The 17,399-nt window shown below is 38.1% G+C and overlaps 1 protein-coding gene across 3 annotated transcripts in view; it reads right to left on the reverse strand.

Moving 5' to 3' along the window:
- Positions 1-17,399, reverse strand: part of BTBD3 (BTB domain containing 3) — a 38,919-nt gene that overhangs the window by 19,652 nt on the left and 1,868 nt on the right. The window contains exon 2 of one of the 3 annotated variants that reach the window (XM_060285542.1): positions 12,331-12,469. The exons of the other annotated variants lie outside the window; for them this stretch is intronic. Coding sequence (XP_060141525.1) covers positions 12,331-12,436 — 106 coding nt within the window. The 5' untranslated portion in view covers positions 12,437-12,469. The remainder of the gene's footprint in view (positions 1-12,330; positions 12,470-17,399) is intronic. 3 annotated transcript variants of the gene reach the window in all.

Below are 17,399 nucleotides of genomic sequence, written 5' to 3' on the forward strand. Positions count from 1 at the left end.
CAGCTGAAAATACTAAAGCATGACTTAAAGCAAGTCCCCATAGGTGCTCAGAGCAAGGCTTCGCTTCATTAGAGTCTAAAATTTAATAGATATTCGCATAGTCAGAGAGAAGTATGGGCTAATGAGGAGCAAGACTCAGTTACCCAGGACAAAGCTGCCTTTATCAACTGGTCTCAATTCAGGGCCTGGCGTATTTATTTATAGCACCAGTAGAGAATTTTAGTGATTTAATGAACTAGAAAGGATAATAAATCTCAGCAATTCACTTGAAAGGAGGAAAGCAGTCATATGAATAATCTTAAAAAATGGATAATTAAGAAGACTTTTATATGTGGCTTTGAAACGTGTTTCGTCTGTACTTAACGCTGAATGCAAGAATTTCTACTACATTAGACACACCCAATCTTCAAACAAAGTAATAAAACAGGCCTGTGTGTTCAGGACTGAGTATATGAATAGTCTAGAAACTCACCCCTACCCTGCAAACAAACCACACTGCTAGAGATGGGCAACGTCACATTTCAGATTACTGCAGGGCACAAGCACAAGCAGAAAAATGCACTTCTTAACACGTGTCTGTCTCGGTGAAACACTTTACTAAGAAAAACTGGAGTGTTAAGTAATCACATGTTTTATTTTTCTTCCCCCAAAATAAAGAATTTTCAACTTCGGTCTATATATCATCTTACATTACTGGAGTAAGCATAAATGGAAATGGTCATATCAATAGTGGAGGAGCTGAATACCCTAGCCATGGCTGCAAAGTCTCTTGCTGGGTTGGTGTGTTTATGAAAGGAAACTTACCAGCAGCAATGATTTTTAAAATCATTAGTAGGGTTGATAATGTAAACAAATTGTTAAAATGTAGTGGCTTGAATTGTGTGTTGGCAAAAAATATAGCTTGAATTTCTAAATAACGTATTCAACTGGTTATAAAAGCACATTTTTTGGAAGGTGGGATGAAGTAAACACACTGTTTTGCGCCTGTTGGTTAAAGTGTGTGTCTTACTGTGTTAAGTATTTTAAGCAATTCTGAACTGCACTGGTTCAGAAGGTACTTGAAGTAGATGCAGTGGCTGAGGCCCTCTGAAACCTCTCTGTGACATCTGGCAGTGGCGATACATCACCAAAAGCCATCACAGGAGGAGCCATCTGCTCCCAACAGAAAAGGGAGGCTTAAACAGATAAGGACTGGTCCACAGTCAGGCTCTGTGACTCTTGCCTTTTCACAACTGAAGCTGCTGGTTCCTATGCCTGGACAGTCGCTCCAGTGGACCCTAAGCAGCCAAAGTGAACAGCACTGAAGGACCTGTCAAGTGGCCTTGCCTTCCCTATGCCTCCCCACCCACACCTGGGGTCGGGGGTGGGGGGCTGGGGGATTTAGGAACAGTGATGAAACAGCTTGTGTGAATAGATCAGCTACTGTGCATTCCTTTGCCATAATCCATATATTATTTCATTGGGGAATCTCTATGAGATGCAGTAGTAAAAACTGTTGATTTTATTAAAATCTCAGCCCTTGAGTATACATTTTCTTAATATTCTATGTGATGAAATGGGAAGTATGCTTAAAGCATTTCTGGTGAAACTGAAATAGAATGGTTGCCTTGAGAAAAAAAATACTTGTGCAAATGTCTGTGTGAGAGCTGAACCAGCCATTTTTTTCATGGAACACCACTGCACTTGAGAAAATATGCAAAGTATGCTTATTCACACTTAGGTATTTAGCAGACATTTTCTCAAAAATGAATGAAATGAGCCTGTCACTTCAAGGAAAAGTGACTATTTATTGCCAATGAAAAAGCAAAAGTTAGAATTTTAGAAATCTTGATTATTGCCACCATGAGCTTGACAGCTTCCCAAGCTATCAAGACTTCTTAAAGACTGTTTCTGATTAACACAGGTGACATCAGGTAAATGTAATTTTTTATATTGTATAATAATACATGTCAACATTTTAAAGATCTGCATAACTCAGTGAACCAATGTTTTCTAATAACAATGCTATTACATTACAGAATCATGCATGTTGGTAAAAGGTCCATTCAAAGTACAAGACAGATCAATGGATTTTAGTATAAAAAGAATACAAAAAGTTCACTGATGGTTTTAGATTCCACATAGCAATCAACCTTTAAGAAATTACCATTCAAGTTTTGCTGAAGTTATCATAGAATATCCACCATTATCTGAAAAGACTATTAAAATACTCCTTCCTTTTCCAGCTATATGTGTGAGGCCAGATTTTCTTCATAAGCTTCAATCAAAACATTTATTTTTTAAACAAGTAAATGAATATTAAATTTTTTTCTGTTTTCACTTCTATTCCAGTAAATATTAATAGAGATAACCCCTATAAACAAAAGCTCTTTGGGTTTCTTAAAATATTCAAGAGTATAAGAGTCCTGAGGTCAAAAAGTATAGGAACCACTGATGCCTCACCTGGCATCATAAGGAGTTTGGATTTTATTGTAAGTATGATTGTGGTAAGCTACTAAACATTTTCAAAGAAGATCCTTTAAAAAAAAAAACAAAACTGTAAGTGATCAGGGCCAGGTTTTTACACATACCTGCTTTTTGGTTCTACTCTACTAGAAAATAATAATTCTCAGAGCATAATTCTCAACCATTTTTTTGCACATTAGGTAGACAGAATGGAGGACATGAGAAAATGACAATCTCTGACACAAAAAAATTAACAGCAGTTGGGGCTTCCTTGGTGGCACAAGTGGTTACGAATCCACTGGCTAATGCAGGGCCATGCAGGTTCGAGCCCTGGTCCAGGAAGATCCCACGTGCCGTGGAGCAACTAAGCCCGTGTGCCACAACTACTGAGCCTGCGCTCTAGAGCCTGTGCGCCACAACTACTGAGCCCATGTGCCACAACTACTGAAGCCCGTATGCCTAGAGCCCATGCTCTGCAACAGGAGAAGCCACTGCAATGAGAAGCCCGTGCACTGCAATGAAGAGTAGCCCCCGCTCGCTGCAACCAGAGAAAGCCCGCACAGCAACAAAGACCCGACACAACCAAAAATAAACAAATTAATTAATTAATTTTAAAAAATACTTAAAAAAAATTAACAGCAGTCAAGGAGCTAATATTGTATTTGTTCTATTACATTGTTTGGCACCTTACCTTTACCCCAACCTCAGAAAATTCAAATACAAGGTACAAGATATATCAATTGACACCTTCTTTGAAGATCTTAAGAGAAAAATTTAAATGAACTTTGAGTAGACAACTGTCTCTAGCTTCATATAAACTAGCAAGAAAGAAGCAAGTTTCTCTCTCTGATAGTTTGCTCTCTGCTATAGGAAAATGAGAAGTAGCAACTGCTGCAAGGTAAGCACAGCTGCCAACATTTAAGAGAATTTGTTATTCACTTTTTTCCTTCATTTAGAGACACACATTAGACAGAAACTGCCTCCCCCTCCAACACACCATTTTAATATCTTCCTATATACTATTTCTATATAGTACAGTATTTGATATTATGTAATATCAAAATATTCTTCTATAATAAGTAATTGAAAACAGTGTGTTGGAAATAAAGTTTAGGTTAGGACTTTGAAGAAGTCCAGACAAAGGAAATACAGCAGTGACTTTTCATTTAAAAATTGCTTAAAATATATATATATATATATTTATTTATTTATTTTTGGCTGTGTTGAGTCTCTGTTGTTGCCTGCGGGCTTTCTCTAGTTGCGGCGAGTGGGGCCTCCTCTTCGTTGCAGTGTGCAGGCTTCTCATTTTGGTAGATTCTCTTGTTGCAGAGCATGGGCTCTAGGCACACGGGCTTCAGTAGTTGGGGCACGTGGGCTTAGCACTTGTGGCTTGCAGGTTCTAGAGCACAGGCTCAGCAGTTGCGGCACAAGGGCTTAGCTGCTCCGCGGCATGTGGGATCTTCCCGGACCAGGGCTCAAATCTGTGTCCCCTGCATTGGCAGGTGGATTCTTAACCACTGCACCACCAGGGAAGCCCTAAAAATTGCCTTTTCTTAAAAAGCTGGTGTTCAAACACTTCCTCAGCTTCATTCTTGAAACGATTTTAGAGGTTGTGCATGTTAGTAGGATTGTGATCCTCCTAGTTATCTTACATTCAGTAATTATATATTATTATAGAAAGACTGTAAAATCAAAATACTCGTTGATCTGACCTCAAGCATCTGATTTTCATATAACCCAACCCAAACACCATTAGGTATCGACATCCCTAACAAACACCCACCTGGTTGAGCACAACACTGGCTGGTGACGATTTTGAGAATGTGTTGGGAGCTGTATACTAGCCCAGAGTTCAGGATTGATTTTGGCATTTTGAGGAGTCTTTCATGGCAGTGACAGGAGAAAGGAGATAATAAAGTAACCCAGAATGTCAGGTAAGCATGGGCTGATCCCGTAAGTCCCAAAGAAATACTTGTTGAACAGTGTTAAATTAACTAGAAAATCTATTAATTCCTGTAAAGATATTCTACAGCATTTACTGAAATATGTGCTGAAATCCTTCGGGGGAGGGGTGGGGAGTCTGCAGAGAGACTGGTAGGGAGTGGGAGTGACTGCCCTTCCTGTTCCAGCAGCCGGGCCAGCTTCTAGCTCCTACTCACCTCATCTCCTGAGGCTACAGGAGGGATGAGGGAAGAAACCAGGAACAGGGAGGGAGCACTCTGGGATGCACCCCTGCCTGGGTGGGTGTCTTACACGGGGGTGGGGGGAAGGGCTATGCAAAAGAGGAAGCAACAGCTAGAACAGCGGGTTTGGCATCTGAACCTGCATCTGGAGCGGGAGGTGCTTCTGGGCCCCTTCTCATATTTTTAATGTGGACAGTAGGATTATTTTAAGAAGAGAGGCCTGCTGAACTCTAGTTAAGAATTTTATCATTTTCTAGACTTCCTAGGAATGTAAGTGATTCCCCAGTAAGCCCCCCAAAACACATCTAAATGCAGTTTGACTATTACACTTGACTTGCCACTACACGTCCCATGAACAAAGGTATGAAAATAGGTGGCGGTCTAGATGTGAGCCCTGTCTTTCCAGAGACCTACAGTGTAATGCCTGAAGGCCAAACTCAGTCCCTCACTACAGAGTACGTGTGTTTGCTGGTGCTGCTTCCGAAAAACTGGATAATACAGGAAAAGGTGGCAATTAAAAAAAAAAAAACTTCACAATGAAAACAAATACTTACACAGGTCCTCAGCCCAGCTGTAGAACTATAAAAAACAAGGTGTGTTTTCCAACTGGGCTATCCATTAACAACCTAAACTAAGGGATATTGTGCAATTCAGCAGCAGAGAGGCAGGTCAATGCTTTCCATTCAGTCTTGGCCAACAGTACTGACTGTTTCCAGTTCAAAATAAAATAAACTGTAGCAGTGGTAAGTCTTAAAGAATGAATTGTCACACTAACAAAGCAGAAATACAGAAAGGGCAGAAAGCAGAAACAAGAAGAACTACAATCCCGCAGCCTATGGAACACAAACCACATTCACAGAAAGATAGACAAGATGAAAAGGCAGAGGGCTATGTACCAGATGAAGGAACAAGATAAAACGCCAGAAAAACAACTAAATGAAGTGGAGATAGGAAACGTTCCAGAAAAAGAATTCAGAATAATGATAGTGAAGATGATCCAGGACCTCAGAAAAATAATGGAGGCAAAGACTGAGAAGATGCAAGAAATGTTTAACAAAGACCTAGAAGAATTAAAGAACAAACAAACAGAGATGAACAATACAATAACTGAAATGAAAACTACACTAGAAGGAATCAATAGCAGAATAACTGAGGCAGAAGAACCGATAAGTGACCTGGAAGACAGAATGGTCGAATTCACTGCTGTGGAACAGAATAAAGAAAAAAGAATGAAAAGAAATGAAGACAGCCTAAAAGACCTCTGGGCCAACATGAAACGCAACAACATTCACATTATAGGGCTCCCAGAAGGAGAAGAGAGAGAGCAAGGACCCGGGAAAATATTTGAAGAGATTATAGTCAAAAACTTCCCTAACATGGGAAAGGAAATAGCCACCCAAGTCCAGGAAGCGCAGAGTCCCATACAGGATAAACCCAAGGGGAAACATGCCGAGGCACATAGTAATCAAAATGGCAAAAATTAAAGACAAAGAAAAATTATTGAAAGCAAGGGAAAAATGACAAATAACATACAAGGGAACTCCCATAAGGTTAACAGCTGATTTCTCAGCAGAAACTCTACAAGCCAGAAGGGAGTGGCATGACATCTTTAAAGTGATGAAAGGGAAGAACCTACAAACAAGATTACTCTACCGGGCAAGGATCTCATTGAGATTCGATGGAGAAATCAAAAGTTTTACAGACAAGCAAAAGCTAAGAGAATTCAGCACCACCAAACCAGCTGTACAACAAATGCTAAAGGAACTTCTCTAAGTGGGAAACACAAGAGAAGGAAAGGACCTACAAAAACAAACCCAAAACAATTAAGAAAATGGTAAAGGAACATACACATCGATAATTACCTTAAACATGAATGGATTAAATACTCCAACCGAAAGACACCGGCTTGCTGAATGGATACAAAAACAAGACTCATATATATGCTGTCTACAAGAGACCCACTTCAGACCTAGGAATACATACAGACTGAAAGTTAGGGGATATAAAAAGATATTCCATGCAAATGGAAATCAAAAGAAAACTGGAGTAGCAATACTCATATCAGACAAAATTGACTTTAAAATAAAAAATGTTACAAGAGACAAGGAAGGACACTACATAATGATCAAGGGATCAACCCAAGAAGAAGATATAACAATTATAAATATATACACACCCAACATGAGAGCACCTCAATACATAAGGCAACTGCTAACAGCTAGAAAAGAGGAAATCAACAGTAACACAATAATAGTGGGGGACTTTAACACCTCACTTACACCAATGGACAGATCATCCAAACAGAAAATTAATAAGGAAACACCAGCTTTATATGACTCAACAGACCAGATAGATTTAATTGATATTTATAGAACATTCCATCCAAAAAGAGCAGATTACACTTCCTTCTCAAGTGCGCACAGAACATTCTCCAGTATAGATCACGTCATGGTTCACAAATCAAGCCTCAGTAAATTTAAGAAAATTGAAATCATATCAACCATCTTTTCTGACCACAACACTATGAGATTAGAAATGAATTACAGGGAAAAAAATGTAAAAAAAACCACATGGAGGCTAAACAACATGTTACTAAAAAACCAAGAGATCACTGAAGAAATCAAAGAGGAAATCAAAAAATACCTAGAGACAAATGACAATGAGAACACGACGACCCAAAACCTATGGGATTCAGCAAAAGCAGTTCTAAGAGGGAAGTTTATAGCAATACAATCCTACCTCAAGAATCAACAAACATCTCAAACAATCTAACCTTATACCTAAAGGAACTAGAGGAAGAAGAACAAACAAAACCTAGTTAGCAGAAGGAAAGAAACAATAAAGATCAGAGCAGAAATAGAAACAAAGAAACCAATAGCAAAAGATCAATAAAACTAAAAGCTGGTTCTATGAGAAGATAAACAAAATTGATAAACCATTATTAGCCAGACCCATCAAGAAAAGGAAGGAGAGGACTCAAATCAATAAAATTAGAAATGAAAAAGGAGAAGTTACAACAGACACTGCAGAAATACAAAGCATCCTAAGAAGCCTACTACAAGTAACTTTATGCCAATAAAATGGACAACCTGGAAGAAATGGACAAATTCTTACAAAGGTATAACCTTACAAGACTGAAGCAGGAAGAAATAAAAAACATGGACAGACCAATCACAAGTAATGAAATTGAAACTGTGATTAAAAATCTTTCAACATACAGAAGTCCAGGACCAGATGGCTTCACAGGTGAAGTCTATCAATTAGAGAAGAACTAACACCAATCCTTCTCAAACTCTTTCAAAAAGTTGCAGAGGAAGGAACACTCCCAAACTCATTCTATGAGGCCACCATCACCCTGATAACAAAACCAGACAAAGATACCACAAAAAAAGAAAATTACAGACCAATATCACTCATGAATACACATGCAAAAATCCTCAACAAAATACTAGCAAACAGAATCCAAAAACACATCAAAAGGATTATACAGCATGATCAAGTGGGATTTATCCCAGGGATGCAAGGATTCTTCAATATACACAAATCAATCAATATGATACACCATATTAACAAACTGAAGAAAAACCACATGATCATCTCAATAGGTGCAGAAATAGCTTTTGACAAAATTCAACACCCATTTATGCTAAAAATGCTCCAGAAAGTGGGCAAAGAGGGACCCTACCTCAACATAATAAAGGCCATATATGACAAACCCACAGCAAACATCATTCTCAATGGTGAAAAACTGAAAGCATTTTCTCTAAGATCAAGAACAAGACAAGGATGTCCACTCGCACTACTATTATTCAATGTAGTTTTGGAAGTCCTAGCCATGGCAATCAGAGAAGAAAAAGAAAGAAAAGGAATACAAATTGGAAAAGAAGAAATAAAACTGTCACTGTTTGCAAGTGACATAATACTATATACATAGAGAATCCTAAAGATGCCACCAGAAAACTACTAGAGCTAATCAATGAATTTGGTAAAGTTGCAGGATACAAAATTAATGCACAGAAATCTCTTGCATTCCTATACACTAATGATGAAAAATATGAAAGAGAAATTAAGGAAACAATCCCATTCAAAACTGCAACAAAAAGAATAAAATACCTAGGAATAAACCTACCTAGGGAGACAAAAGATCTGTATGCAGAAACCTATAAGACACTAATGAAAGAAATTAAAGATGATACAAACAGATGGAGAGATATACCATGTTCTTGGATTGGAAGAATCAATATTGTGAAAATGACTATACTACCCAAAGCAATCTACAGATTCAATGCAATTCCTATCAAATTACCAATGGCATTTTTCACAGAACTAGAACAAAAAATCTTAAAATTTGAATGGAGACAAAAAGGACCCCGAAAAGCCAATGTGGTATTGAGGGAAAAAAACGGAGCTGGAGCAATCAGACTCCCTGACTTCAGACTATACTACAAAGCTACAGTAATCAAGACAATATGGTACTGGCACAAAAACAGAAATACAGATCGATAGAACAGGATAGAAAGCCCAGAGATAAACCCACACACCTATGGTCAACTAATCTATGACAAAGGAGGCAAGGATATACAATGGAGAAAAGACAGTCTCTTCAATAAGTGGTGCTGGGAAAACTGGATAGCTACATGTAAAAGAATGAAATTAGAACATTCCCTAACACCATACACAAAAATAAACTCAAAATGGATTCGAGACCTAAATATAAGACTGGGCACTATAAAACTCTTAGAGGAAAACATAGGAAGAACACTCTGACATAAATCACAGCAAGATCTTTTTTGATCCACCTCCTAGAGTAATGGAAATAAAAACAAAAATAAACAAATGGGACCCAATGAAACTTAAAAGCTCTTGCACAGCAAAGGAAATTACAAACAAGACGAAAAGACAACCCTCAGAACGGGAGAAAATATTTGCAAACGAATCAACGGACAAAGGATTAATCTCCAAAATATATAAACAGCTCATGCAGCTTAATGTTACAAAAACAAACAACCCAATCCAAAAATGGGCAGAAAACCTAAATATACATTTCTCCAAAGAAGACAATACAGATGGCCAAGAAGCACATGAAAAGCTGCTCAATATCACTAACTGTTAGAGAAATGCAAATTAAAACTACAATGAGGTATCACCTCACACCAGTTAGAATGGGCATTAGAAAATATACAAACAACAAACGCTGGAGAAGGTGTGGAGAAAAGGGAACTCTTTGCACTGTTGGTGGGAATGTAAAGTGACACAGCCACTATGGAGAACAGTATGGAGGTTCCTTAAAAAACTAAAAATGGAATTAGCATATGACCCATCAATCCCACTTCTGGGCATATACCCAGAGAAAACCATAATTCAAAAAGACACATGCACCCCAATGTTCACTACAGCACTATTTACAATAGCCAGGACAGGGAAGCAACCTAAATGCCCATCGACAGACGAATGGATAACGAAGATGTGGTACATATATACAATGGAATATTACTCAGCCTTAAAAAGTAATGAAATTGGGTCATTTGTAGAGACGTAGATGGATCTACAGACTATCATACAAAGTAAGTCAGAAAGAGAAAAACAAATATCGTATATTAACACATGTATGTGGAACCTAGAAAAATGGTATAAATGAACTGGTGCAAGGCAGAAATTGAGACACAGATGTAGAGAACAAACGTATGGGCACCAAAGGGGGAAAGTGGCGGGGGAGTAGGGTGCTGGTGTGATGAACTGGGAGACTGGGATTGACATATATACACTAATATGTATAAAATGGATAACTAATGGGAACCTGCTGTATAAAAAAGTAAAACAAAACAAAAACAAAGCATAAATACAATGATCCCATCTTCAAAGACAAGGCAAATTCATCAGGTGATACATTCAGAATGTGGTGCTTGTGAAATTTTGTTTGTAATACGTATGGTAACTGAGGATAAAATGTTTACACTCTCTGAACATGGGGACCTCCCCTGCTCATATACTATTAGAGAAAAATAAAGTAGATTTTTAAAAAACTAAGTAATTAGATAGTTTTTGAGGAAAAAAATTAGAAATTGAAGAAAATGTTCACATTTTTGTGTTCAGGTTACTGGCATTGGGTTTACACATTTCTAGAGATACATACATCGTGGTTTTGGTTTATTGTCTATTCTTTGGCTGCCTTCACAATCTCTAAAATAATCATCTTTTTCTGGCACATGACTCACCTTATTTGCACAGTAATTGCCACAGTAAAAAGCCTACAAATATTTCTTGCTCGATCAGAAGAGGAGAGGGAGCCTGATGTTTCTGAGGTATTCTCAGATTTAAAGGACACAAAAGGAGACTCTAGAAACTCTGTAAGCAAGATGGTTGCTGCAGGGATGGTCACAACACATCTTGTCCGGGGAACTGAAGCTAAAGGCCTGAGAGCTTTTGACTTTGTGGATTTAATATCATGTTCAACTATGTGCTTCTCTGTGCCTCTGAAGGATTTCAAAATCACCTTATAAAAGAATTTATTTCAGCTAGAACCTCAGAGGATAAAAGGACTTAAAGGAGACTGAGAGATGGGGAGATGTCCTGAACAGCAAGAAAGCACAAAAGGAGAAAACAAGTGGTTGCATTCCACTTTAACAGATGGGTTAAAGAATAAACAAAGGAAGAGCACATCACTGATATTTACCAGAGAGCTCCGGCTCCCTGTATTTTGAAATGTTCCCAAGGTGAACCCACTGCCCACCGTTGCTTAAAAAACTGAAATCCAAAGAGAGCAGGTTCTAGAATTCAATTCACATCATTCAGATGTGAATCGAGTCAGTTGGCTAAGGCTTTCTGACAGTTAAGTGACCTGTTCCTACACACTGGCACAGTTTAGCACTTTACAGACAGTATCCTACTTAATCCTCATAACCACTCTCTGTATTATTATACCATTATAAATTATACATGTTCTTCAACTTCCCCGTTGCTGATGGGATGCTAAATCACCAATGCTAGATCCACAGATGCCAAAGGACTACACTGCTTTATGAAAAATTCATTGGAAAAAAAATGGAGAACGCAGACTATGTTCATTTATTCAAAAAACATTTACTGACCATCTTCTATGTACCACACACTTGGGACACATTAATGAACAGACATAAAATACCTGGCCACATGGAACTTACTGTCTAGCAGGGACGGGAAAAGAGAATTCACCAAAAATAAACAATAAATAAATAAGTCATACGGTAATTTAGAAGTTAGTAGATGCTATGGAGAAAGGAAAATGTAAAGCATTCCAAGAGGGATACCAGACACAGTTTGCAACTGTAAACAGCATAGACATCACTGACGAGGTGGTTGGTAGCTTAGTGAAGACCTGAAGGCAGTGAGAGAGCTGGCCATGAATGCATCTGGGGAGAAAATACTACAGGCAGAGGGAAAACCCAGCACAAAGACCTAAAAGTGGGAATGTGCCTGGAGGGTTCCAGGATCAGCAAGGAGGTAAGGATGGCTGGGATGGCTGGAATGGAGAGCATTCCATTGCAGGGAGAGGAGTGGGGAGGAGGTCAGAGGTCTTGGTAACCAGAAAGTGTCAGGCTTTGTGAATCATTATGAGTGACATGGAGAGCCAGAGAAGGGTTTTAAGCATATGCAACCTAGGGTTGTTATGTCAATAACATATTAAAGGAAGGCAGGGAAGAAGAAAGGAGAGGCCACTGCATACCATCCAGGCAACAGGTGCTGGAGACTTGGAGGAAGGTGCTTGCAGTAGACGTGAGAAAAGGGGTTGAACTCCTGGATTTATTTGGAAGACAGGATTCTGGATACATCTGGAAGATAGAGCAGCAGGATCTGCTAACAGCCTGGATGTAAAGTGGGAGAGAAAGAGAAGAGTCAGGATGATTCCAAGGTTTCGGCTTGAATAACCCCAAAAATGGAGCTACCCTGACACCAAAATAGGGCAGGCTACAGGGAGAGCAGGTTTACAGAGGAAGATCAGAAATTCTGTTTTAGTCCTTAAAATTGAAGTATATTTTACGTATTCAAGTGAAGAAGTCAAAAAAGTAGTTGGATATATGCATCAGGAGTTTAAGAGACCTACTTCAACTGGAAATACACATTGGGAGTCTAAAGGAGCTACATGGTACTTTATTAAAATCTTACAATTGTTTGTGACAAGAGTCCCACAAGAACTGAGCCCTGAAGTATTCCAAATTAACAGGCTGGTGTGAAAACAAACAAACAAAAAACCACACACGTTTTTAAAAAAAATGACTGAAAAGCCAGTGGTACAGAAGGAAAAGCAGGAGACTGTGGTGTCCTCAAAATCAAATGAAGAAAAATCAAATCAAAAGAGAGAATGACCAATTATATCAAGTGCTGCCAAGAGTAAAGAGGAGAATTGATTGTCAGATTCTGCAATTTACAATATTTTCTTTTGAAAAAGCCCTGGTGACTCTATCCCACACAGCCCCCACCACAGAAGACATGAATATCCACTGAATGTGATGTTATCTTTTAATTTTGTCACAAACTGAATTCATTTTTCTAAAGAATTATTCAGAAGGAAGGATTTACTCCAGTTTAATATTTGGGACTCAAGTCAGTAGATCTGTTAAGAAATACCAGTGATAAACTGTAGCTGCTAACAGTAATCTGCTAGTTCCTATTAACAGATTACTGCTAATTGAATTCCATTCAATTCCTATCCCTTAAAAAATAATAATCAAAATACCTCTAGGTAAATTGGAAATAAAAGGATAGATTTCCTCTGTCCTGATGAGGAATTATGATAAAACAAAAGCCAATATTGTACTACTGTTTTTTCTATTAAAGAACAAAAGTTTGCACATTACTGCCATTACTATTTGATAATGTTCCAGATGTATTTTATAATGTTCCAGAATGCTAACACTAGTGCAGCCTGCCATAAAACCAAAATAAAAGGTATAATTATTAGAAAGAAGTAGACACAAGTGTCATTACGTAACTAGGAAACCCAAGAGAATAAACTGCAAAGCTCTTAGAGTAAGAACCAGCTATAAAATAAACTTACAAAAATCAACAACCGTCTCTGTCAGCAATAGGCAATTTGAAGAACCCATCACAACAGCAACAAAAACATAAATACCTAAGAAGAACCCTAACAATAAATATTAGGACTTATATAAAGAGTAAACAAACAAACAAAACACCTCTGCTAAGAGACAGAAGGTCTGTATAACTTTTCACATCCCTTCAGAGAAACACTGACTACTTTATATGTACATGACAGTCCTTGCCAACGAACCAAAATAACTGGATATTTCTCAGTTCTAAGGATTCATCTGCAGACCATTCCAGGTTAAGATGGCACGTTTAACAAAACATTCAAGCACATCCTCTCTCTAAACTCCACAAAAATGGCAGTAAAGAGTTCTTTCCAGGTCTTCCCTGGTGGCGCAGTGGTTGAGAGTCCGCCTGCCGATGCAGGGGACATGGGTTCGTGCCCCGGTCCGGGAAGACCCCACATGCCGCGGAGCGGCTGTGCCCGTGAGCCATGGCCGCTGAGCCTGCGTGTCCGGAGCCTGTGCTCCGCAACGGGAGAGGCCACAACAGTGAGAGGCCCGCGTACCGCAAAAAATAATAATAATAATAAAAAAGAGTTCTTTCCAGAAGACAAAGATGCAAGGACTTGAAGAACTGTAGTGGAAATTACAACAAAATCATGAAAGTGGAAAGCAGATGGACAAGTAGCAACTCAGCAGCCCTAAGAGTGAAATGCTCCACCACCAGTGAGAAAAGCTGAGAATCACTCCAGTTTGCTTCAAGCTTCAAAACTGGAGAAAGGGTAGCGGGCTAAAATAAGGTTAGCAGCCTTACTTCCCGGATGCCCTTCCCACCTCCTGGCTGTGGAGCTCTGGCCCACAGTCCCTGCGTGAGCCCAGCAAGACCGGAGACTGATTCTTGGGAGAGTAGATAAAACAGGTAAGTATTTGGACTGTGAGAGCACCAGAACCTTCCCCAAAGTGAAGAGGATGCTAAGACTCCAGCCAGATGTCTCCCCAGCACTGGCAGCTGGACCCTTTCCTCAGGGCAGGGTGCTGCCTGATGACCACCCTCTGACCAACCCAACAGGAAAAGACCTCGTATGTGGTCCCAGTGAAAAAGAAACCAGTAACAGTCAAAAGACTGACACTGAGGAGCCTAAGGGGATGGGTGGAGGGCAATGAGAGATAGGGGACCACTTATTTTACAATAAGTATTTTAGTATTCTTAGATTTAAATTATGTGCATGTATTAGTATAAAGATAGTAATACAATTTTTATTTGAAAGGACAGATGACTATAATTATGATTTTTAAAAGAACAGTGTGACTTCCTCTAGCAGATACTTCTATATATTCTAAATGTACATTTAAAAAGATTTAACATTGATTAAGATAAGAGGTCAATGATAGATAAGTAAGACCTAAAACAGAATCAGACCCAAAAGCTAGTCAAGATCTTAAAATATAATAAAGGGAAGACCACAACCCATTGAGGAAAGGATGGACTGTTTAACAGATGGTGCTAGTAGACTAGATGGGCTGGCTCAGGAGGAGAAGGTGCTGTAAAACAATTCACATCCATGTGCTAATATAGAACTAAATGTACAAGTCTAATATATTTCCAAAATTTTCGTTTCATTTACCTCACGTCTGTTTATATTTTCAAACGTAAATATTTACAAGGAAAAGTCATAATGGACAAGATGGAGAGAGCTGACTACATAAAAGTAAAAATATCCTGTTGTTTGGAAAATACCATAAAGTAAATTAAAAGACAAATAACGAGCTGTGGAGGAAAAAAAAATTACAAATATGATAAAGGCACAATGCTTTTTACATTAAGAGCATATTTATATTATATGCTCTTTATATTACGAGCATATGTTATATAATATATATAGAATATTTAATTATACATATATTATCTCTTTATATTAAAAGATACTTTAACTCATTTTTAAAAATCATCATTTAACAATAAAATGGACAAAGTACCTGGACAACTCTCAGAAGGCAAAATGAACAAATAAAAAGCAAATTATTAATTTCACTAGTTACCAAAAAAATATGAATTAAAATAAGACCACATTTTTATAGAAGATTAGGAAAGATTAAACACTGGAGTGCTGATACTATGGAAAGACCGTTCAGTGTGTAAGGGCATCGATGTGCTCTAGCATAAGCAATTTGGCAACAGGCCTCAAGAGTCATAAAAGAGTTCACCTCTGCCCCAGGAATTCTGCTATAAATCTAGCCTGAGCAAGTCAGAGACAGTAAGACTTTCAGACAAGGGCATTTACCCCAGCTCTGCCTGTGTGTCTGCTACTACTTTCTGAGCCTACATCCTTTGCCAGACTCTGTTGAAGACCTTCCTCTATCTGGTTCTTGCCATCGCTCCAAAACTCTATGTTGCCGGCACAATTATTACCCCCATTCTATGGATAAAGGAAGCACAATCAAATAATTAGGTAATTAAGGTCACTTAGATCAGAAGTGGCCAAGCTAGGATTTGCAACCAGAATTTAATATCATACCTCCAAACACTGAAAATGGAAATATGTCAAAAAAGAGAAAACTAGCTAAATAAACTTTGGCATACCCATCATTAAAAATCTTACTTTCAAAGAAGATTTAAGGGCATAGGAAATGTCTGTGATAAATTAAGCGAAAAGGCAGCATTTAAAAATACAAATGAAATTAAAGTGCCAATTTTGCTTAAAAGTATATATACGCAGACAAATAAAACGGGACAAATGGAAGCATATCATCCCATGAACAGGTGATTATTTCTGGATGTACCTGTGATTTTTATTTTTTTAACTTTTTTTGGTAATTCCCCAAATGTCTACAACAAGGACAATGGCTTTTCATTTTAAAATGTTTAAAAACCATAGAAAGAATAGAAATTCTCAACTGTAGATGCTTAGAAGGCCTCAAGTTTTAAACATGGAATGAAAAGTTTAGGTGAGCAGTTACTGCCTTAGCTGCACAGCATTACTGCTGAACTACAAGGTCCATCAAACGAGAGAGGATTTTCCACTATTATTTTCTTCTCAGAGTGAAATGGGGAAAATTAGCCTTACGGAATCTGCTTGATAACCAGAAAGTTAACTAGCACATAACACAAGAGTAAAGAAAACCTCTGCAATCCCCAATAGATGCTGGGAGTCACTATACTACCATAAGCATTTTGAACTGACTGATCGAATTCTGATTATTATTTACACAGTAAAGTTGGAAAGGTTTCATAAAAACAAAAAGCCTAAAGACACGTAAATATGTCTGTACTATTTTGTGTGGAACAGTTTTAAGAGTTCCTTGCAAGGTAAACTGGAATTAGTTGGCTGCGGAATATCTGTTTTGAATGTAAAAGAATGAACATTTTAAAAAAATTATCTTCGTTTGGATGTGTGTGTGTTGGGGAAGGGAAGGAGTGGGTGAATCTGTAGACAAACTGTGCCTTTCCTTTGTTATTTTAAAGTATAACGTTACAAGTGGTTTAACTTTTTGCAAAGAATCATGGCAAAGCACTTTCTAGGAACAAAACAATTTACAAACTGACAATGACATTTTTGGGCCACAAATTAGCAAAGGTTTTTGCATGGATATAGGATTATATTTCACTTTTAAAATTTCTTAAATACGTCTTCGGAGTTTAGAAAAATGATGCATATACTTCGTAGATTTGTGTGCCCCAAAGAAAAAATAAAAATAAAAAAAGTTGCTTCCACCTCTTTTGGAACTTTGTTACACAAGTTCTTAG

The sequence above is a fragment of the Globicephala melas genome, chromosome 15, assembly GCF_963455315.2.
Source record: "Globicephala melas chromosome 15, mGloMel1.2, whole genome shotgun sequence".
In the NCBI taxonomy this organism is placed as follows: domain Eukaryota; kingdom Metazoa; phylum Chordata; class Mammalia; order Artiodactyla; family Delphinidae; genus Globicephala; species Globicephala melas.